The sequence below is a fragment of the Phytophthora sojae genome, assembly GCF_000149755.1.
Source record: "Phytophthora sojae unplaced genomic scaffold PHYSOscaffold_10, whole genome shotgun sequence".
In the NCBI taxonomy this organism is placed as follows: Eukaryota; Oomycota; class Peronosporomycetes; order Peronosporales; family Peronosporaceae; genus Phytophthora; species Phytophthora sojae.
Genome location: NW_009258124.1, coordinates 2152650 through 2175372, shown reverse-complemented (window position 1 = coordinate 2175372; position 22723 = coordinate 2152650). Strand labels below are relative to the sequence as shown.

Sequence of the window (22723 nt, the reverse complement as noted above, 5' to 3'; positions counted from 1 at the left end):
CAACGCAACTTTATTGAAAGATTGCAAACTCCTACCTACGCGAAAGACTCAAGTCCAGCTTAGTGTGGATTAAAGTATCTTTAGGCTATCGGGTTTCTGAACGGGTAGATTGCAGCAGACTGGGGTCCGATAATCATCGTATCGCGTGGCCTTGGTATTTAGTACCACAAAGCCTTGTTCCAGAACAAGCTCTTGGCGTTGGCCAGGTTGTCATCCGCGACGGCGAACGTGTCGTTGAAGACAATCTGCGTGCCCACACTCGACTCGTTGTACAGCGGCCAGTAGATCTTGTCGTCGGCCCACATGGTGTTGGGGTTGCCGGTGAGCACGAAAGAGAGAAGGTACTTCTGCATCATGACGGCCACCGTCGCGTTCACCGACGAGCTGCCGCCCATGCCACCGGCACCACCAGGGCCGCCGGTCGAGCTGCCGTCAGTCATTCCCGTGCCGCTCGCTTCACCGACAGTGGTGACCGAAGTGCCGGAAGAGGCCGTCGTGGTAGTCGTGCTTTCCGACGAGCTGCTTGAAGAAGTCGACAGCGAGTAGGTGCTGTACCAGTAGTAGCTTTGGTCCGTGCCGTGCGTGGCCGAGCTGAGCGCAACCTCAGCATTCCAGGTCTGGTTGTTCAGGGCGTGCGTCAACGCCAGGTTCTTGCCGGTCAAGTCGAACGACTGCTTCATGTCGGCGAAACGCAGACCGGCGCTCTCGTAATCGTCCTCCGGGTACAGCTCCAGCAGCTCCTCGACCATGTCGTCCGTGATGGCCAGGAAGAAGATACGCAGGTAGGTGGAGACGTCCTCCTGCGAGTCCACACCGTCGTAGGACTGGCTGTTGGCCTCGTGCTGCTCGTGCGAGATAACGCACGGACCGGAGAAGTTGAAGTGGCCCTGGTACAGATTCGCCTCGTACGTGTCCGGGATGATGTAGCCGTCAACGCGAGGCTGAAGCTGGTACGTGTATTCGCTAACGAGGTCGTTGGTCGTGTCCGTGAGGTTGGTGAAGTCCACTTGGCGCATGCAGTCGAGGTGGCCGCCGTCGCAGCCCACGGCCGAAGACACGTTCTGCCAGAACTGCTCGCCGTGGTGGTGGCCCGCGCCAGGAACGTAGCCCGGAGACATGACGTACGCCTTGTGGAAGAGCTGAGGCGCGTTGCCGCCGAAGCGAGTCATCTGGAACAGCACCTGCGAGCCGCCAGCGGAGTAGCCCATGGCCGTCACGTCGTCCGGGTTGCCGCCGAACTTGCTGATGTACTTCTGCACCCACTCGAAGGCGTGTGTCGAGTCCCAGACGCACAGATTGGCGTCGCCGCCCTCGTGCTGGTACGTGGGTCCGGTGGCGAGGCCCGTGATGCCGAGACGGTAGTTGTAGGCCACGAAGATGAAGTCTGTGGACAGGTCGAAGAGGCCCTCGGGCGTGTTCTGCGACTTGGAGCCGCCCGTGAAGCCACCGCCGTAGGTCCAGACGAGCACCGGCAGGTTGCGACCGACAGCGTCGGCAGGGGCCCAGACATCCAGGTACAGGCAGTCCTCCTCGGGCGAGCAGTCGACGTCGGCGTCGGCTTCGTGCCGGTGTTGGTCTCCGTCTCGACGTCGGGCCACTCGGGGGCCGCGAAGCGGAGGTCGCCGGTCGGCACCTTGGCGAAGCGGATGTTCTGGTACTTGTAGTATCCGACGGTGGTGCTGCCTCCGACGGCCTGGACAGTGGTGTAGTCGAGCTCGACGGTGGGCAGTGACGAGGAGGACGATCCGCTGCTAGCGGTGGAGTTGGCCAAAGCAGGGGCCACGACGGCGGCGGCGGCCAGGAGGAGAGCGTAAACGCGCATGGTTGGTGTAAGGTGCTAGCTTGGAGTTTCCCAGGGGAAGTTGGTGATGTAGAGCTCGAAGTAAATCGAAAAGTGAGGACTGAAGATTGGACGACGTCGCTGAAAGCTTGCTGGGACAACCACTGTTGAGCGAAAGGGTTGGCACGTATGCACTTCATCGGACCTCCTCGGCGGAGAACGGATAGCGCTGCCGTTGCGATAATATCCACATCAGACCAGCTACCGCTCCCTGTTGCAATCATGAGGCGGGACGCGCTACTCAGCTGATCGTCATCGTGCTCTCGCAATGGGACAAACGTGCTACGCACTATAAACTATATGATACAGTGCAATTTATCAGATTGCACGGAAACCTGCCTCGCCGTTCCCATCTACGTCACGAAACCGAGCCATACAGGACAGGACCTGGCGCCAATTCATTTGAAATTGCATATCCAATATCTGTTGCCCATGGAACTGAATAGCAGTCACCTGGACGGCATTTACAACATGTACAACCTCTTCTGAATTCCGTTTAAAGCTGCAGACAAGAAATCTGTGCTTCAAGTCTAGATTAACACTAACACGTACAGTGTACACGTGTTCGCTGGCGACTGGAGAAAAATCCTGTGCACGAGCATAAAACTTCCACGTTTATCTTCGTTGGATCTCGTAATGAACAGTGATGATTTGCATGGACTTTGTGAGTTTATTCCAACCTGGCAAGCCATCCCGAATTGTATGGGACTGGACAAGACCCAGAAGAAAAAACGGAGCGTGCCTATTCTAGGTTCGTTGGCTTCGAATTCGGGGCGCGGTGAAGCGAGCTTGTAAGCGGTTGGTTTGGCCTGCGGGCCGATAGTGGATGGGTCGAGATCAATCACATCACCGGTTACTCATACTGTGCTATTCAGTCGTTGTTATCATGGGTACACCGATCTTTTTCAAACGGGAATATTGTTTTTAAATCTACTGTTCAAGAAGCCAAATGTAGGGTATGGAATTCTGCCGACTTTCAAACAAAAGACGTCATCCGTGGAATGACCTCATATCCACGTACGCAGGCACAAGGATTTCGTGTGGCACAATGCTATGCTGTCTTCACAGCAATCAATCCTTCAGATCGACCAGTTGCAATGGAAGACTGGTATCTCCTCTTACATGACGGATATGTTGTGGATGGCAAGAGTAGGAGAGGAGCGTGGGTTTTGTTGGGCGGTTACCCACCCAGAATCGAAGCAGTCGGCTTTGTACACGTGATTGAAGCACAAGAAGGAGATGGCAGCATCACTCCATATCTAGAGCGGGTGATGAGCCAGTTGACACACCGTGCACTTCTATCGACAGTTCGACTAACACTCCAAGCCACATGTCCGAGTACTCGCGGCAGTACAGCGCCGCCAATTTCTAGTGTTGGAAAACCGCTTACGAAAGGACCACGAAAAGCCGTAAAAGCCTTGGTGAAATCACGCCAACTGGCAAGACACACAGACGCAGTGCTCCTGAGAGCAGATATTCCGCAACACTTTACCACCAGGTTAGAGAACGAAATGAAGACCAGTAGTAGCGAAAAGGGGTTGCAGGATCATTATTCGATTCGGAACACCCTACAGCGATTCCAGGACTCTATAGTTTCTCGTTAAACGTAAATAGAGAACCTCTTACCCCCCCAAAAAAAATGTTTTTAAATCTGCGCACTCGGGAACATGAATATGAAATTATATTGCCACTGTCTCGATCTGAAAGCCAGCGCGCAGTTCTGCCTGATTCTCCACATGTGACTTGTGTGAGTGAGGCAGCAATGCGTACGCCGCGGTTACCAATCCACAATACCAGGCGCCTTTTGTTTTAACTGCTGAAGAACCGATGAAATTCGCGCTCGCCATTCGGTGCGATACCTTCGTTGCCAGAGGCTTAGCATCACCCATTTAGGCTATGCTGTGGCATGGCGATATACATCGCGCTAATCTCCACCATCGGTGACCATTCCAGCTCTGATGTACCATCGACGAAAAGGTCGGTTAGCGCACTCGATTGCCAGGGGTGGGCGTTGATATGATGCGGCGGAAGCCATGTCACGAAAGTCTCGGCGCTCACAGATACGCGGTCACCACGAGGATCGTGCGTATCATCTAGCACCAATCCTACGCGCATCTGATGAGCCATCACCTCTCTCTCCGTTGTCGACGCATACACATTTGTCAATGCCGCCAACGAAATGTCCAGCGACATTCCATCGTCCGCAACGAAGCCCTTGTACGCCTTAACACCCCAGAAACCTCCAAACAACACAGCACCCGATGCGGACAGCAGACCACTCGGCAACGCCCCGAATGCGTGCGTCTGGCCATCCAGCTCCAGAACTGTGTCCGATAGTCCAGGGAGTTGCAGCGTCGTCTCAGACATCGCCGCTTCAATGGTCAGTTGCGTACCTTCCAGCACTATGTCGACGCTCGCCAGCATGCGGATCAAGACCAGCGTCGATAGCAGAGATGCACTGTAGCCCCTTGCGGCTGAGGGGGAGGGGGCCAACGAGAGCGACTTCGGATCGAGGAACCATCTCCGGTTCCACACACATGGAATATCCACCAGCTCGCGGCGGAGGGGCATAGCGTTGGAGCTAAGCGCATGCCATTGCGAGCTGCCTCTTGCCCACACGTCTGGAAGAGAGGATATTCCAGTAGATTCCCCGTGAGCAGCTCGGCGAGGCTTTGCGTCGCGTTGCTGCGCTTGCAAGACGAAAACCCGAAACAGCTCTCGGAGTTCAGCTTCAAGAAAAGCGTCCTTGCGCAGTAAAAGTGCGGTCACTTCGCTGCGTCGCGCTTGGTACTTCAGCTCGGAGTAAATCAGCGAGAGGATATCGTCCACAAGCGCAGCGATTGTTCTGTGTCCACATCGTGGGACATTTCTGTGGAAATGCGTTACGAGCAAGTGCGTAAGCTCGTCAAAAATGTCCACAATCATCTTATTGAAGTGTCCACATTGAGTGTTGGGATCGTCCTGCGCAATCTCATCGCTCATCACGGTCGACGTGAGAATCTCTTGAAGACGTACAGAGGAAAACGCGTTCAGCATCAGATCTGCGAACGATCGGAGAACCACTCGCTCAAAGCTCGGGTTTAATGTGGTGGTTGTAGCTTTCTCTGCACCTTCAACAGCGAAGTTTGCCAATGAGAAGTCGGAACCCACGAACGCTGCGAGTGCACGACCCGAGTCTTCTTCAAATGACAGCTCTCGTTTAACCGGCAAGATAGTGAACAACCATTGGCCTCGAATGCGATGATCCATGTCTGTGAAGAAAAAGCCAAACGCCTCCAGCGGAGTATCGTGAGCAAATAGCCGCCACTAGAAGGGACTTCACCAGATCCGACACTTTTAGCTGGAGCGAATGCGACTGCAACGTCAGTGGCCGCTCGCACAAGGGACAGCAGAATGACTCAGGATCCGCCTGAGATCTTAGCTGAGTTTCGGATGTGTTATGCTTGGTCCAGTCATCTTCTACCATCTTGCCCTGCTCCACGTTATCGTTGACAAGCTGGAGCGGCTCTTGACGAGTCGGGAAATTGCTGGCATCGGACGAGAAAAACGTTGAGGCAGTGGCGGATTGTTCTGACGAGGACATCGGGTCTTCAGAGTGCTCTGTCACAGCGATTTCGATTAGATTAGCTTGAGCTGCTCTCACTGCCGACTTAGCAGTCGTAGGCGCTTGGTTTGGGTGAGATGTGTCGCGACGATAGGATACCATCGTGAAAGACGGCGAGGGCTGTCGCGCAACCACAGTCGCCAGTCGAACCCTCAATCGTCCGTGGCTCCTGTTTGCCGCCGCGTCTTCCGGATTCAGCAGAAGAACGTACACCGCAAGCACGTGTTTCATCTCGCGGCGAGCCTTGCTGAAGCCGCTGTCGTAGCTGTAGCACCACATCGGTCTCTCGTGGTCGTTGAGCTTGTATACGATCGTCTTCTGTTTACATGAACGACAGTTGAATCAATGTGTTAACCACAAGACACGTGATCGATGTTGCTCACCAATTGTGGTAGCGAGCTATGCAAACAGACCCCGGTAAGGCTGACCACCTGATCATGAACTAGGTTGGACACGCTATGTTTTGCTGGGTTGTGAAGCCAACAACGCTGTTTCATCCGTAGGGCGAGATCTTAATCTTTATTACCCAGCCTCAAAGCCCACCGGTGGGCTCGGTCCAAATCCCACGCGTGGGCTCAAAAACAATAGTTGTAGATAATTCGTTTTCGCTTTCCAAAGCAATGCAATTGATTCTAAAGAGTTCTAAATGGCACAAATGAAGTACAAGTGACTTGCCACTGACCACCAGGAGCAACAACATTTATTTATCGGATCATAGTTAGTGCGGAAAGTTGATTGGTAATATCCGTGCAGCCTATCTACCTCTAAAATGATAAGGTCAATGGTCCAAGCTCTACAGACACATTGAAAACAGCACAGCAAGCTAAATGAATTCACGTGATACATGCACTGTTAGGACATAACTGGTTAGCCTTCAACAGCCACAAGGCGTCAACTTGCCATGACGAAATTGCAGGGATTCCTACTTTGGGAGTAAATCAGTCGTCCTGTAACGCTCTATCGCGTTGATAGTGCTTACAATAGAGTCTACACAATATTTAAATTGTTTATGTGGTCGACGCTTGCTAAGTTTCACCCCCTACCGCCATTACAACGGCTAAGAAACAAAATATCGAACAGCTATAATAGGCCAATTTTTGGCCCAATCTTGGCCGCTGTTGCTACTACTGCAGTACTTGTTTAACGCTGTGCGGTTTGCATTCCTTCCCTTATACGTGGAGGTACACCTCGGGTATACCAGCACCGATTCTAAATACATACTTAGCAAACAGTTTTGATCAGATCGCTATTTTCTCGACCATAATCTTTGTCCGGGCATTATTTTTTTAGTTCGGGCAAAAGGCGCTGAACAGACCTCTCTCGTTTATTTGTATGCAGAAGGGTATCTCTAAATAGGCCAGACAGCAATAGTATCGGCTTTTTGAAGTGAGCCCACGCGTGGGCTCAATGGGTAATAAAGGTTAATGGATGTAGATATTCAAGCAGCCCGCTAGCAGCTTGAAAGCGCTGTATGTGTAGTTCTGCGGTCAAATAAACACTTACTAAGCGATATGTCTGCGAAGACGCCTACACAGAAAGATATCGATCTTTTCAACTCTCGCTGGATGCCGCCTCAGGAAGGCTAGACATATTGCTCACTTAAATGTAGATGTTGATTCAGCAAATGCCGATTGTGTCTCCTTACACACGGAAAACATTGTCCACATATTTTCCCAGCATTTTGTTCAGAAAAAAGACTACTTGCACAGCGCGATATTTCATATATTACTGTGCAACACTTTTGGAGGACGCTGTGCAGACTGATTCTAGTCGAGACCGAGTTGTTCCACCATACGTTAAGCTTGCCGTCGGAGCGCCCATAGCTCTTACATTCAATATGTGTCAGCCTGCAGGACTGTGCAATGGGACCAATGGTATCCTGTACGATCTCATTTTTACAGAAGGGAGCGACCTACCAATTACTTTATTACCTATTCGCGGCCTGGAACCGACTCCTCGCAGCGACCCTCAGCATCCCGCGAGATCGTAGCGCTTGGAAAGTGCGCAACAACCCCGATCTCTCGCTTACCGGCCTACAGCAAGGCCTGGTCGACGGACTGCAGCGGAGCCCATGGGCGGATCAACGCCGGGGCAAGACACCAGGGGAACAAACCTGCAAAGATGCCCCGCCGGCTGCGATGCAAGGAACAGGGCACGGCTGGAGCGCCGTCATCAGCTACTCGAACCGTCGGGCCAAGAAAAGCGCACCCGAAACTCCCGGTGTACCCAACCCGGCTGGTACCACGAGGGCAAAGCAGCAACAGACTCAGCAAGAACCTGCCAGCAAGCGTAAAATGGTAACAAAACCCAAATCGTCTCTTCCCAGCGGTGCCAACGATTTCAAGCTACTCAAGACCTACCTGGAAGGACAAGCATCGCTTAATTTGGTGATTGAACTGGCGATTCGACTGAGGGAGAAAGCATGCAACCGACGTTATGAAGCATTCTGTGAACGATATCGAAACCAAGAAGGAGCTTCCCTTCGAACCATCACTAGGGGTGAGTGGGAAGCAACGGAGCGTCTGCCGAAGCGGTACGGAGGCTACCACGGGGAGTGGAACCTTCAGGAGATCAACGAGGCTGCTAATCTCATGATTGAGCTGAAAGACTGGATCGTCACTAAACGATTGCCGCAACGAGAGGTGGAGCAACGCCTAATGGCATTCGATCTGGCGAAAACCCTGCCTAAGTACGACCCTACATCCGACCAGGGTGTATCGGCCTCAGTGGCCACCGCAGGTGTTGATCGTAGGACTTTCAAGGACATTGTAAGTGGACCAGCATACGCCGAGACGAACGCGAAGCCAGAATTAACCGCGTAACTACAAGCACTGTACGACATCTGTGTGGCCCCAGCAACGCCAACAACAGCACTTCGATCGCTGACTGAGCAGGAAACCAAAGCGCTGGACCTTGTTATGAGCGGAGAGCTGGAAGTTCCCTCGGTAGTGTGCTAGACAAAAGTGACCTGGCAGCTTTCGGAAGCGTTTTCGAACAGCAAGCGGTTTACCAGATCTACGCCCACATACAGCCTGGGTATTTCTTACATGGGGACTGCACACACAAGCGCCTCATCGAGCTCATGACACCGGGGAACAATGCTGACGCGGTGCTGGTGCAAGAAGCAGTTGATTTCATTGGAGCGTTAATTACAGTGGTCTACAGAGTCCCAAAGACATTTAACGTTCTCATTCTCCGGAATGAGGGCTGCGCAGCGGTGGGCCGGATGGAAGCTACCTTTTGCAAACACCAGAATCCAGCTTTTCGACTACATTACAATGCAAAAGCAAACGGACGAGCACGGACTTCACCCGGTGGTTTGACTCGACAGCTACGAATTGACCGTTCTTGTACTACATCGGGAACTATCAGCTGAAGAGCTGCTGCATGTACTGGATAAAGTGATGAAGGTTCCGGTTCACAATATCCAGCGAATTGGAAGATCGCGTGGTGGAATGGACTGCCGAGCCTGGATGGTAAGATTCTCGGTCCCGGTGTGGCCAGTTGCGCTGAAGCACTACACACACTGGAAGTGGTTAGACGTGGAACTAGCACTGTTTCACCACACCGTGGTTGTGGCACCGCCGTGCACAACGTGCAGGGCATTTGACCATGGACACGTTAATTGCTCGCGATCTGAAGCGGATATCATTTCACGCCGACAGACACTAACACTGGATATTGCTGCGGCTATCGTCGGATCGATGAAAAGACTGGTTCGTTTTCAGCCAACGACACCACTGAAGTCCATGGCCGATTTTTTCCGAGCGAGAAGGGAGGCACCGGCACCCTCGGCGGAAGCAGAGGCTAAGCCTTTCGTGCAAAGTGAGCCTGATGGCCCTGCTGAGTACGATGTAGAAGAACGGGAGAAAGAAATGAACGTGGACGCGGAAGGAGACGACACTAGTCACGAAGGAGAAGGAGCTAAGTCCAACACACACCAGACCTCCACTTCGGCACCTAGATCTAGAGCTGGCGGCGCGGAACGCAGTTCAGAGGCAGCACCCTACAGTGCTGGATCACCGACCAAACGGTCAAGAGATCCCTCAATTCATGAGAGCATTGCTGAATCACTCGCACCGAGGCTAGCGATGTCACAAAGCGAGTCCGTTCCAAATGATCGGCCGATAAGTAAACCCGTGGGTAAATTAGACATCTCCCCGGTCGTTACACGATCCTTAACAAGACATCTATCGACTCGTCGTGCCAACAAACGTCAAAGATGTCAATCGGCCAGGGGAGACCAAGATCTGGATGAGGAAATGAAGGAGCAACCAGATCTATTTACCCAGGAAATTAGCGAGCCTCAACGACAGCGAGGGTCCAGCAAAGTCGTTACGCAAAAATCTCTGCATGACTTCTATAATGACGGTATAACGCTTGATAGCGCCGCTGGAGTGAAGACCGAGGACAAACAAACAGGACCGGCAACTAGTTGCACCTCAGAAGAAGACGTGGTGATACTAGGGCACACAACGCCCAGTCAAACTACGACCCCGACTGTAAAAGCATGGATGGAGATGCTTGGTGGTACGCTCACTTCCGTGATTGGAAATGGACAGTGTGGATGGACGGCATGGTATGCAGCATACACTAACAATGGGGAGCCGAGCTCGAATGGACTGAAGAAAACATTCGCAGGGCAAGCGGCTACAAGTCGAGAGCACTAACTCTCATGATAACACGGTTAGAGACATCCGTTGAATTACACGAGGTCTCGATTGCAGATGCTTACGCGTGGTGGACAGACGAGAGGCCTCTACCAACGAGTGAAGCCGCAGCAATGCTTGAAATTGCCAGAAGCCTGGAGAAGGAGAAACAGCGGGCGGTGGACCAAGCTGCACCACCGAACCGTTGGGTACGCACCGCGAATATCCATGCAATGACGATGCTAATACGAGAACCTATCTACGTGATTGAAGAGCTCAAAGACAGCGAGACAGCAGTGCGGTGCTACTCGTATAAAACCCTGCAAACGCGCAGAGGTGGAGAGCACGCCCAAACAAAGTTACTGCCACCGGGTGAAGCTGTGACTCTCTTTAGCGAGCTGCGGAAACACAAAGTACCTCCAGTGGTGCTAATACTGACTCACGACAAGGCCGGCGGGCACTTCACAGCAGTGACATATCCTCCGCAAGTATTCGACCAAGAAACGAAGAACACAAGAAAGCTGGATCTGGCCCGAAGCAAAATACTGTGCTCGTTAGGATACACTTGTGGTGACCCCGTGGCTCTACACGTTGCGGAAGTAGAACGAGCCGCGCTAAGATGCATGATTCGGTTGGAGCAGCGAGCTGGAGTACAAATCCAATACCCGGACCGTACCGGCGCCGCTCTACACCAGAGCTCGGGTACAACAACAACAACGCAGGAAGTGTACGATGAGTGGCGCGATCATAACCTTGGGCGTGCGAATTATCTGGCGAGTATCGTGACGGATGCTCAAATCACACAGCTTGCGGGGATGATTGAGAGTGACGCACATGAACTACGAAGTTTAATGATGACGATTCCTGACCCCGTGAAGATGCTAGCAGTTTTGCCCTTGGAGAAGGTGATCGGAAGTAGCTATTCCGTCAGATCGTTCTGCTCTGAATGGCTGCAAAGTACAAGCACCGATATTTACACCACGAATCGCAAACTTGCCGGAGCGCCCCAGCGGTGGAGTCGCCTGTGCAAGAATCAAAAAGACTGCATCAACAGAACGAAACCTGTTGACCTGGAGGAAACACAATGGTATGTGCTCCATGTAGTGGCTCTCGCTATCTTCGGGTGGTCACCAGAGTATGCAGGAGATATCTACTGGGCATGTAGAGCGCGTCTATACAAAGTTGACTGCATCCGTGAACTATGCGCCTCCATCGTAAAAGATGGAGACTGGAGTGGGGTAGTTGCATCCCGGCAATACCTGCTCATGGGCCCGAATCTGCTGGAAAGTGATGAAGAGATGCGGGGGGAGGAATATGGGGAGGTTCACCTAGAGGTGGTGAGCCAACCCACACTTCACTAAGGGCCGTCTGGCCCAAGAAGGCCTGCGGCCCCGGGTCGAGGGGGTAGCACGGCCTGAAGGACAAGCCGAAGCCAGCGAAGATTTTCTATGCAGAACATCCGAGGAGGCCAAGGTTTGTCCAGGAAGATCCGACCAAAACCGTATCAAAAGAAAAATGCATGATTACTACAGCAAAGTCTCCCAGGAGCAGCGTGAAGATGAGATATAGCGCAGCTGTAAGGCACTGAAGCGACAAGGACGAAAAGAAAGTAAGAAACGAAACGACCGCAACGACAGCAGACCAGCGTTGTGTCGGGAAGAAGTTACTCAGGGGTTGATGACGATAAATGTTAACGGGTGGGCATCCAATCTCCAGAATCTCACAAGCTGGTTCCAAGGATTCCGAGAGCGGCATGAGAATGGAGTGGTAGACCTGGTATTCGTACAGGAAACCCATTTGCATCAAAACGAAATCGAAAAGGCGACTAGCATGTACAAACACGCTTGGGGATTCCAATCCTCCGCAGCAGAGCCCGCGTCGCTCTGGACTAGAGCGGATGACAGAAAAGGTGGACAAGCAATCCTTCTTAACCCTTACGGGAGTGCAAGCAACCGGGAACCATGGCGGAAGGAACTATGGACTCCACACTTAGTCATGGCGACGTGCCATATAAAGGGGGTTCAGTTTGTGCTACTTAACATCTACGCACCGAGTGACGGTAGAGATCGACGACGATTTTTCGACAGCCTCCGAAGCGTGCCGCTACCACCCGGTGTGCCAATTATTGTAGGAGGAGACTTCAACTGTGTGGTTGATAGAAAGCTGGACAGAAATTCAGGAAACTCCTCAAAGGATGCAGCGTCAGACAAACTGACAGCTCTCATCACGCAGTGGAAATTAGTCGACGCAGTGGACCTCTGGAAACCACCGCGCAGCGATCAAGAGAAAGCCAAAGCCTTCGCTACCAACTTTCACACGTACAAGTATACAGTAGCTCCGGATCAGCTTGGCTCCAGCAGAATAGATCGATGGTACATCTCAACTACTCACCTGGACTGGATATGTCACGCGGAAACGATGCTGCCACCACTGGACTCGGATCATAAAGCAGTGTTAATTCATCTCCGAAATCCTGCTTCAACTAAAAGAATACGAAAGCAGGCCGCCGTCTACTCACTCCCCAATTATGCGCTGGTCGCAGGTCAGAGCCTTATCCGTACGAGGTTAAGCGAATTTCAAGCTAACCTGCATCCAGAAATGCCGGTGGAGCAGGCAGCAGCAGTATGGGATTCGTTTAAGACCTCGCTAACTCAAGAACTCCGTGGATTGAAGCGGTGCTGCCGAAAGAGGATGAATCGAGGGTTTAAAAAGCAGATCAAGCGTCTATCCATCCGCCTTGACAAGAAGGAAATGGAGCCCAGCACCGCGAACGCGGAGGAGCGCTCAGAGATTGTAGCTGAGATCCGGGCACTTACAGCTAGACGAAAAGCGCTACGCCAGATCAACATTAACATGGAGCACACAAAGCACACAGCTCGAAACGTAAAAGGCTTCTTTGCGAGAGTTTCGACGAAATTTGGAGACAATACCATCCCAATTCTGGAGCCGGGCCTAGCTAACACCACCGGGAGCGAGGTGGACCAGGCCGAAATACTAGCAGCAAACTGGAAACCAATTTTCAACGGCGGTGCGGTGCGTGGCACAGACCCGAAGACGTTACTCGAGGAAGTGAAAACGAGGTGGGCCGAGGTAGATCTCTCATGGTTAGATGAAGAAGTCTCTGAGTTTGAGATACGAGAGGCGCTCAAGCGATGCAAACGCGGCAAGGCCGCGGGACCCGATCGACTAGGAAACTCCTTTTATCGAGACTTCGAAGAAGAGCTGGTACCGATTCTCGCCCGTCTGGTTGGTATGTGGGGTTTTCCTGACTACTTTTACTGAAGCTTTCATTTTCAGCATCCCGAAGCGACCGAATGCCACAAATCCACTTGACTTTAGACCCATTTCGCTGCTCAACAGCGACTACAAGATACTTATGAAGGTTTGCGCCCAGAGAATGCGTAACTGCGTCGCCTGCCTAGTGCATGCCACACAGTACGGATTTGTGCCAGGACGGATACTTCATACAGCAATCGAACTCTTGGAAGCGGCAAAAACCTCCGAGGCGTGGCACACAGTGCAGAGCAAAGCGCAGGCACTGCTGTTAGACTTCGAAAAAGCCTACGATTCCATCGAGCGGAATTTCATGTTTGCTGTGCTGGAAGCCAAAGGCTGCCCTCCTCGAATGATGAACATGATTAGGAAACTGCACCAAGGTACAACAGCAACTTTCTTGGCGAACGGCTTCCCGTCGAAGCCAATTCCTGTCACAAGTGGAATCAGGCAAGGATGTCCGCTAGCACCAATTCTATTCATCATCACGATTGACTTTCTCTACGACATGCTTGAGGCGTGCCCGCACTTCGAGGGTGTATTGCTAAAGGGAGTAGATGGAACCACACAGCTAAAAGTAGCTGGCTATGCTGATGACACTGCCGTGTATGTGGAGGACGAGACCAAGCAACCGTTGGTGCTCGAGATAGTGAACAAGTTCTCAACATATTCAGGGCTTCGAGTCAACCTGGCCATGTCTGTCGCTCTACCACTCGGTGGTGCAAAGCCCGCAGAAAACCCAAGAAGCCTCCTGATTCCAACTAAAAGGAGTGCCGATACTTGGGCCACTGGGTGGATGCAGTAGGTGACGTGAAGGGTGCATGGGCCAGAGCATTCAAGTCGCTTACAACCCGACTTGTACTGGCAACATCGAAAACCAACTCGGTCTTCCAGCGAGCAGAGCTTGCGAATGCCATAATCCTGCCGAAGCTGAAATTTGTAGCTCAACACGCGTGGCCTACAAAAGATTTATTAAAGGAAGACAGCTCGCGGATTCGGAACTTTATCTGGAAAAGTTCCTTTGCCAAGCCCACGTTCAATACAACAGGCTGGTTGCGAAGCGAGGCAGCAGAACTCTCGTCAAAGGAAGGTGGATTTTCCATGCCCAATCTGGCCACAGAACTTATCACGCTCAACGTGAAAACAGTTGAGAGATGGGCGCTCTCCACGGATCAGAGGGTCAAGCATGCTGGGGATATTCTGAGGGCTGAACATCAAGCAGGAGATTTCGACTACCTCGTTTCAACACCGGAAAGACCGCCATCTAGCTGCCTGGGAGATTCAATTTGGAGCACCGGAGATAAATGGTTCCGATATACCTGTGCGGCGTCTTCCTCCGAGGCAATACGAGTGGCCAGAGAAAACGTGCGCACTCAGTGTAAGGTTCGCCATGGTGTGAGAACTCAGTGGCGAAATGCAGTGTGACCTGACCGCACTTCTCAATGGACCAGTGGGGCACCTCGAAAGGTTGATTGAGCAAGAGCTTGGGGCATTTGTTGCGGAAGGGCTAATGGACACTAAAGTTTATGACGTACGCTGCCTTCACGGCAACGACAAAGAGCGGAACCCTCGACTTGCATTCAATCGCATTGCAAACAAACGGACCAGAATAGGAGATATCGCAGTGGCGGAGTGGATCCGGCCGGGTATTGTACTGTGGACCTCGCCAACGTTTGGGTTTCCGATGGAACCGAGCCAAGCACCCCAATTTAGAGAACTAGTACTGGTGTTGATGTCTTCATATCCAGCTATACTACGCAACCCCGTCACGTTCTCGACGATCGCTGTTAAACATGACGCAGCAGGGGCGCACGAATTCAATCTGGCTCTGAAGCCAGCAGTGGCTCTTTATGTAGAAAGTGAGCAAGCGGAACCCAAAGAAGTCGATCTCACATCACTAAGTGTCGAGAACGCTGTGGCCGCAGCGATAGGAAGTTCGCCGAACAGAACAATATGTACGCCTCAAAAATGGCTATCCAGAATTTCACCACTTTGGACTGGTCACAGGAGGTGGACAAGACCAACCAGGTGGTATAAGGCCAAGATCACAACTCAAAGAGCCAATAAAGGGCTGTGGAGTATTTGACCAGACAACGGACACAACAGACGAAGGACGACGCCGGCGCTGACGTCGCCGACGACGCCGACGCTGCAGCCCGACCGACACCGACAGGTTGACCGACAGGACGCACGGACCGCGTCAACACTGGAGGGCGCTGCTACAGGGGGCGCCCTCCTGTTAGGCAAGTAGTTAGGGAGCTTTGTCTAACTGCTTAATGAACTCACTGCGCAATCTACTTTGCAGCGCGCAAGCGTCATAAAGAATTCTTTGACAAATCAAGCCTCGCTACCACATGCCTGGCATGAACGACGACTACGAGTATGACGCCGAGGGCGACGTCAAGATGGCGATGCCGCAGCCTATCTTCGAGGTGACGAGGGCCCCAAGTCTCAAGATCTGGAGCCAGTCGGCCATTTCGACGTTCCTCCGAGAGCGGAGGCAGTATGAAGGCAAGGTCGCGGAGCAGTGTCGCGTCACGGGCGAAGTCCAAGGAGCTGTGACGCGGAGTGTGCGATCGACGGTGGAGCCAAGGGTGCTGGAGTACGTGGCCCACTACATCCTGAAGAAGGACATCGAGAGCGTATCAGACGACATGCTGCTGGCGGAAATGAAACGAAAAGTGGGCGTGATGATGTACGACCGCGTCCCCGACGTCACTCTGCTATTCTCGCGCGAATTGAGGATGGATCTATCGGAGGTTGACGTCGAGGCCAGGATCGCCAACTACTTCATGACTTTTGGCCGTTTGGTCGAGGACAACGGATTGGCTGGCATGTTAGGCCGAGGGCCAGCTGTCGGCGAGGAAGGCCGTCAGCGTATGAAGCTACGATGCAAACTGCTGCTGAGCAACGTGACGCCGGAGATGTTGAAGATTGACTTGAGCTGGCTGGTCGAGTTGACTCACCGTGAGGCGAAGGTGAGCGACCTGGCCCTGCACGACTTGATGATCGAGCGAGCGACCAGACAACAGCAGTACCATCTCATGCAGTCGGAGATGAAGCAAAATTCAGCTCCGCGAGTGAAGGACTTGGCCACAGCAGGAGGAAAGGCGCAGCAGCGCCCGGCTAAGCCGCAGTCAAAGCCACCTAGCAGCAACGGTGGCAACCGCAGTTCTGGGGAGCAGCGCAAGCCCCCTCGCGATGAATGTCTGATCTGTAAAGGGCCGCATTGGGCTCGGGACTGCCCAACGGCGTCTGCGGAGCAGAAGGCTGAGGTTGCAAAGAATCTGCGCGAGCGGAAAGGCCGGTAGCCCGATCGAGTCAAGCGGGTCACGGCCGATGACGAACCAAGCTTCAGGACCGCTGTCATAAACAGCGTGTTGACCGTGCCGTTCTGCCCAGACACGGGATCAGACGCGAACACCATTGGACGGCCAGTGCTTGATGAACTTCGGGAGCTGGTGCCTGATCTGCCGACCGTGAGGGTCGAGCCGTGATGGCTGCAGGTGGCAATGCTATGTATTGCCACGAACGGGTGTACGTCGACCTGCAGATCGTGACGGCTGCAGGGCCTCTTTGCTTGTCGAACATCGAATGCTTGGTGCTTGAGGCACCGGAGGAGGAACTTCTCGTTGGTAGAGCTACCCTCCAGTCCATCAGTGTGGATCTTGATGGGATATTCGAGCAGCTGGTGCAGCACAACCTCGGGGAGGCCGAGGCCGAAGCAGATGACATCCCCAGCGACCAAGTCGAGTTGCTTGGTGATGTCGACGGTGACGAAGTGGCGGGCATGCTCCATTACCTCGTCGACGACGCGATCGAGGCAGGATTTGACCTGGAGTCTGCCGATCGACTACGAGACCTGGTGCTGAGCTACTCTGACGTGTTCCGGATCCGGTTGGGTCATGATGAAGCGGCTGATGTGGAGCCGCTGGAGGTGCAGCTTGTACCAGATGCTCAGCCTTATCGAAGTGGTGTGAGGCGCTACCCCGAGGTGCAGCGTCGATTCTTGCGCGACTATGTGCGGGAGTTGGAGGCTGCTGGCTTGGCCAAGCGAAACAACCAACGTCGGTGGTCCTGCCCTGCTTAGCAACAGGCAAAGCAGGGCACCGACGAGTTTCGGATTATGATCGATTACCGCCCAGTCAACAAGCTGACTGTAAGGTGCTGGCTTGTACTTGTGGTATTGCGGGTAAAATGGAAACTGAATTGTTGTTTTATCTGTTTGTTGGTATCCATCTACCGGAGGGCGCTCTCGTGGCGCGCAGTCCTAAACATGCAGTGGTTGGCCGGAGCAAGCGCTTGCGCAACCGGTAAGTATGCGGACGGCAACTCCTGCTCTCTGTGCGCGGACTCATCGGATGTTGTCGTGTTGCTCTGCGCTTGCATGTGCAGATCATTACACTCCCCCCGACTTGAGCGAGTCCCGGCACCTTGAACGTTGATGTTGCCGAAGTTGAAGTTGGTAGTACCGTAGACTCTCGGTGTAAGGAACAGTACCGTGAAACATCTGTTGAAGAGCATTCCACTAGGCCCGTGCTACTTGATTGCGTTGGCGAAGATCCTTGAGCAGCGCTTGCCAGTGACTGACGTGTTTGATGTCGCTCTCGCGTTCCCATGTGTTCTCATGGTGAGGGAGCCCGTGCCACTTGACCAAATACTCAGGTTGACGGTTGAAGATCCGTTTCTTGATCAGGGCTTCGACAACATGTAGCAGCTCACCGTCGTCATCAAAGATCACAGGGGTCGACTTCGGGATCACACAACCGACGAAGCGATCAGGGTTGCTGTTGTATACCTTGAGCTTGTCGATGTTAAAGCGTGGACTGATGTGCTTCAAGTTGGCCGGTAGATCCAGCGGTGCGACGTTGCTGTGTAGTTCCAGGATGGGGTACGGACCGATGACTCGCGGGATGAGCTTCCGTGAGCGAAGAGTCGTTTCCGCAGTGGCGTGCGAGATGTTCAGGTCTTGCGTCGACAGCAAGGCTAGATCGCCGACCTTGAATGGATTTGCTGCACGACGCCGGTCGTAGAACTTCTTTTGAGCCTCTTGCGCATCCAACAGATTCTTCCGAGCACGTTCGATCACCTCTTGACTGGATCTCTGCCGTATGCCTTCTGAAACGCCCGCTTCGTTTGGTTATCCAGCTGAAGTGAGCTGATCACCGTGGTGTCCTCCATTGACGCTGCGTTCAACCTCATGCGCCACTGTGCTGTGCCTACTCCGAGTGCCTTTGTGGCTGGCTGTTTGACGGCCAGCATCACAGCTTGATCCCGGGGCGGTATGCTTTGGAGCTTCGCCGTAGCCATGGTACGTCGTGAGACCACGTCTCGAATGTTCGTGCATGTGGTAGACGTCAAACACGCCGTACACACTACAACCGGCTCGGGCATGGACTCACAATCCTCCTGCCCATCCCCCGGACTCGATGAAGCATCAGGGGGGGGGCGCGACAACGCGTCCGCAACGACATTCAAAGCTCCTGGACGATGATGCAGAGTGAACTGGAAGGACGCAAAGAAGTCGAGCCAGCGGGCCAGGCGACCCGACAGGCGTGGATGCTGCAAAAACCACTTGCACGCCGAATTGTCCGTGTACACTTCAAACGAGGCTCCATGGAGATAATGACGCCAACGTGTAAGCGCCTGCTTGATCGCAAAGAGCTCCTTCTCGTAAACAGGCCAGTTCAGCTCGTGAGGTCCCAGCTTCTTGCTGAAGAAAGCCACGGGAAGATCGTTGCCATCATGCATCTGAGAGAGCACTCCACCAATGCACGCATGGCTGGCATCCGTTGTCACGATGAATGTTTTTTCAAAGTCCGGCAGACGAAGCACCGGAGCGTGCTGGAGCGCGAGCTTAATGGCATTGAAAGCTTGGCGCTGGTGTTCGTTCCATACCCAAGCGACATCCTTCTTGACCAGAGAGCTCAGGGGCAGTACCAACGTCGTAAACGGCTGGATGAAGCGACGATAGTACCCGGCGAGGCCCAAGAAGCGTTGGAGGTCCTTGATGTTGCATGGCTCGGTCCACTCTGCGATGGCTCGAGTCTTGCGAGCGTCCACGTGCAACCCATCAGCAGAGATGGTGTGGCCAAGGAAGTCCACTGAGGCTTGTCTGAAGTCGCACTTGTCAGGACGGGCGTAAAGCTTGTTAGCGCGCAGGACTTAGCAGACTTGTCGTAAGTGCTCAACGTGGTCAGCCATCGATCGCGAGAAGATGCAGATGTCGTCAAGATAAACGACCACGAACAGTAGATGACTCAGCAGCTTGCACATCAGGCGTGTCCACGTGCCTGGCATGCCGGCCAGACCCATGGGCGCCCGTTCCAATGATAGATCTCATGGTTCGTCCTGAATGCCGTGTACTGTTTTGACGTCGGAGACATGCGCATTTGGTGGTATCCACTCGCGAGGTCGAGAATAGAGAAGACCACTGCGCCCACCATGCGATCGAAGAGTTGTTCGATGTGCGGTAGCGGGATCTTAGCTACATCCGAGGCGGCATTCACCAAGCGATAGTCGATGACCCATCGAATCGGCATGTGCGGGCTGTTCGAGTGCAACCACTCCAAGCGGGATAGGAACTTGCCCGTCGCGGGATCCTTTTTCGGCACGCCGAAGATGTTCGATACCCAGGGAGAGTCCGACACTTCGACCCAGTTCTTCTTCAGCAGCTCTGCCACAAAGATGTCCAATGCTTCCTGCTCAACCTTCGAGAGGCGGAAGGGAGCTCGGTTGCTTGGCGTCGCCCCTGGTTTCAAGACCACTTCGTGCTCGATGGTGCGGCTTGGTGGTAATCCAGGTGGCAGCTCTGCTGGAAAGACATCTGCGAACTCTTCAAGAACCGCTTGAAGCTGCAATGGCACGGACTTCACCTTGGGCGACGTCTTCACCACAGTTCGACGTACTCGTCAGCCTTCACCTTCTTCTCGAACTCCGCAGCCGCAAGAACACACAGCGGCGACGCGTCTGTACCATCGTCACCGTCGTCAAAGATGCGTGGTAAGGTCTGGTGTCCCAGCGCTGCTAGTGAGCTCGGTCCCAACGGCATACTGAAGTAGCCTGCCTGCACATGGTCATCGAGCTGCTGCCGCAGGTTCGGGGGAAGCAGGTGCTGAAGAAATTCCGGTTTCACTTCCACTGAAGCCACCGTCGATCCCGCCACCTCATGTCTGCTGTTCACGGAACCGAAGTCATGTACTACACGCTGGTTGGGGAAGCGCATCACTCCGTTTTGCCAATTGGTGATCGGGTTGAACTGCACTGACCGAGAATCATGTCTTGGTTTAAAGATACCTCCCATTCAATGAGAGATACATCGTTGAAGACTCTGCCATCAAAGCAGACAGTCTCCAAACATTGCTGTGCGGTACGCGCCGGGGTTGTCGTGCCATCAAAGCGCTCGGCCGTGACCTTGGTGGCCTCAACGTAGTACTGCGCGAGGCCCGGACGCACAATGTTGCGCTCTGCACCACTGTCGATCAAGACTCGCACTGCCTGGCTGCTCGTCGCTCCCTCGAACCTCAACAGTTCACGATTGAGCGACAACTTCGCGTCGAGAGACACCATGTTCAGCTGCAAACTGTCGATGACCTCGACGTGGTCGTCGCGGTTGTCTGCGTAGGCATCGTCATCGTCGTCGGATGCGTCGTCGTCTTCAACAATGCGGCGAAACAAGCCCTGGTTTGCGCGGAAAGAACCACGCCCTTGTGGAGGACGAGATGAGCCTCGGGGGTTGTTACGCGCTGGCCGCTTAGGACACGTAGCCAGGCGGTGTCCGGGCTCCTTGCAGTAAAAGCAAAGATTACTTCGCAGACACTCTTCGCGAGAGACGAAGCGCGAACTCCCGATCTCCATTGGGGTCGGCTCCTCGACGTGATGTGGCGACTGCTGAAGACGTTGTGGACCTTGGCCTCCGCGGTTCACGTTGGTTCGACGCGATCCTACAGCGTGCGTGCGGTCGTACATGAGTGCAAACGAAATTGCGTCTGTCGTGTTCCTGAACTGGCGCAGCTTCACCTCTTGTTTGATCTCTACGACCAACCCCTTCTGGAAATGCATGACCTTGTCGATGTCGCTCATCTCCTCTACCTTGTAGATGATGTGCCGGAAGGCCGACACGTAATCTTCAAGACAGGTGAAGTTGTTCTGGCGCAGGCGTAGGAGCTGGTCACGCAGGTGCTCTTGCCGAACGGGTGTCGTGAACTCGCTGGTCAGCAGCTCCTCGAACTGCGTGACCGAGTGCAGGAAGTTCCTGTCGTGGGAGACTACTCGTGGTACCAAGCCGCTGCTGGTCCCTTCAAGTTTGCCACCAAGAGCGACAAGGGGCGCTGCTGCGGCGAGTCGGCGCCGTACTTGATGTTCTTCGACTCAAAGTAGAGCTTGGCGCTGAAGAGGTAGTCCGCGACGTCGTCGTCCTTGTGCCGGAGAACTTCGGCATGGTGATGCCCTCGGCCCGGTACTCGCGCGTGTCTGGCGACGAACAGTCGGCCACCGACGGTTGCTGCTGCTGCGAGGTGGATTGCTGCTGCCGTTGCTGTTGCAGTGTCGCCGCCATCTGGCGCTGCAGCTCGGCTGTCTGTGCCATGAACTGCTGCTGCTCGCGCATCATCGCCGCGAGCGAGACGAACATCTGTTGCACGCTGTCCGCGTGCTGCATCGCTGCTTCATCCATGTTTGCGCCTACGCTAGACACGTCGTCAATGGATGGCTGGGGCGCGCAAGCTCCTCAGCCAAATCAATCAAAGTTTGAAGTCGCAGGCACTCCCAGGAGCGCTGCTTCCGACAATGTCTGTAAGCCCCAACGAAGTCACAGAAACTTGTCCTGGAGCTCTGTTTCCGACAAGTACCAACCACTTGCTCCAGCGCCCCGAAGGAAGCAACTGGTGAAATTCCGTCCGGCGCTAGCTCGAGCCCGCCTCGGAGCACAAAGATTCCTACTACTAGACTCGTAACGACCACCGACGCGGATGTTACACTCGGCTGCGCACTGTTTGCAAGTGATAGCCGAGGCGACAAGTGGAAGGTCGAGGTGGGTGCCGCGTATGGACACGCGGGAGTGAGTGGGCTAAATGCACCAATGAGATGTCGACACGAAGTGACGTGTGACAATGCGCGTCGCCACTCCTCCCCAGAAAGAAAAGGAGCGAGCCCGGCGAAAATGGAGGTCCCGTCGGCGACGAGCGGAACGAAGCTACGGACGAGGCAACGCGCGCGGCGCACCCGGAGAAGCTGAACGGCGAGAGGTACAGGTGCGGCGCACCGAAGAACGTAGGCGAGGAAGACGGCGTGCGCAACGGCAACGCGGGATGGACTAGGCTGGTCGGCGTGCACACTAGCGACGCGTGGCAGGACTGG

General features: G+C 53.9%; 6 protein-coding genes across 6 annotated transcripts; 3 read left to right on the top strand and 3 right to left on the bottom strand.

Annotated features, from left to right (window-relative positions):
* Nucleotides 1-158: 158 nt before the first annotated feature.
* PHYSODRAFT_249908 (hypothetical protein) lies at nt 159-1822 on the bottom strand (the record flags this gene model as incomplete). The annotated part of the gene is made up of 2 exons (XM_009537614.1): nt 159-1526; nt 1589-1822. 2 exons carry the CDS (start codon nt 1820-1822, stop codon nt 159-161), a joined length of 1602 nt encoding a protein of 533 aa, XP_009535909.1.
* A 1899-nt stretch (nt 1823-3721) lies between these two features.
* PHYSODRAFT_339627 (hypothetical protein) lies at nt 3722-5723 on the bottom strand (the record flags this gene model as incomplete). Its single annotated transcript, XM_009537613.1, has 2 exons — nt 3722-5113; nt 5163-5723. 2 exons carry the CDS (start codon nt 5721-5723, stop codon nt 3722-3724), a joined length of 1953 nt encoding a protein of 650 aa, XP_009535908.1.
* A 1859-nt stretch (nt 5724-7582) lies between these two features.
* Nucleotides 7583-8266, top strand: PHYSODRAFT_339626 (hypothetical protein; the record flags this gene model as incomplete). The annotated part of the gene is made up of 1 exon (XM_009537612.1): nt 7583-8266. One exon carries the CDS (start codon nt 7583-7585, stop codon nt 8264-8266), a length of 684 nt encoding a protein of 227 aa, XP_009535907.1.
* A 185-nt stretch (nt 8267-8451) lies between these two features.
* On the top strand, nt 8452-8716 carry PHYSODRAFT_372769 (hypothetical protein; the record flags this gene model as incomplete). Its single annotated transcript, XM_009537611.1, has 2 exons — nt 8452-8588; nt 8650-8716. Coding segments are annotated over 2 exons (204 nt in total), but the record flags the coding sequence as incomplete, so codon positions are not given.
* Nucleotides 8717-15720: 7004 nt separating this feature from the next.
* Nucleotides 15721-17088, top strand: PHYSODRAFT_549876 (hypothetical protein; the record flags this gene model as incomplete). The annotated part of the gene is made up of 1 exon (XM_009537610.1): nt 15721-17088. The coding sequence occupies one exon, from the start codon at nt 15721-15723 to the stop codon at nt 16675-16677; it is 957 nt and encodes a 318-aa protein (XP_009535905.1). The 3' UTR covers nt 16678-17088.
* Nucleotides 17089-21121: 4033 nt separating this feature from the next.
* On the bottom strand, nt 21122-21469 carry PHYSODRAFT_375314 (hypothetical protein; the record flags this gene model as incomplete). The annotated part of the gene is made up of 2 exons (XM_009537609.1): nt 21122-21253; nt 21314-21469. Coding segments are annotated over 2 exons (288 nt in total), but the record flags the coding sequence as incomplete, so codon positions are not given.
* Nucleotides 21470-22723: the final 1254 nt, after the last annotated feature.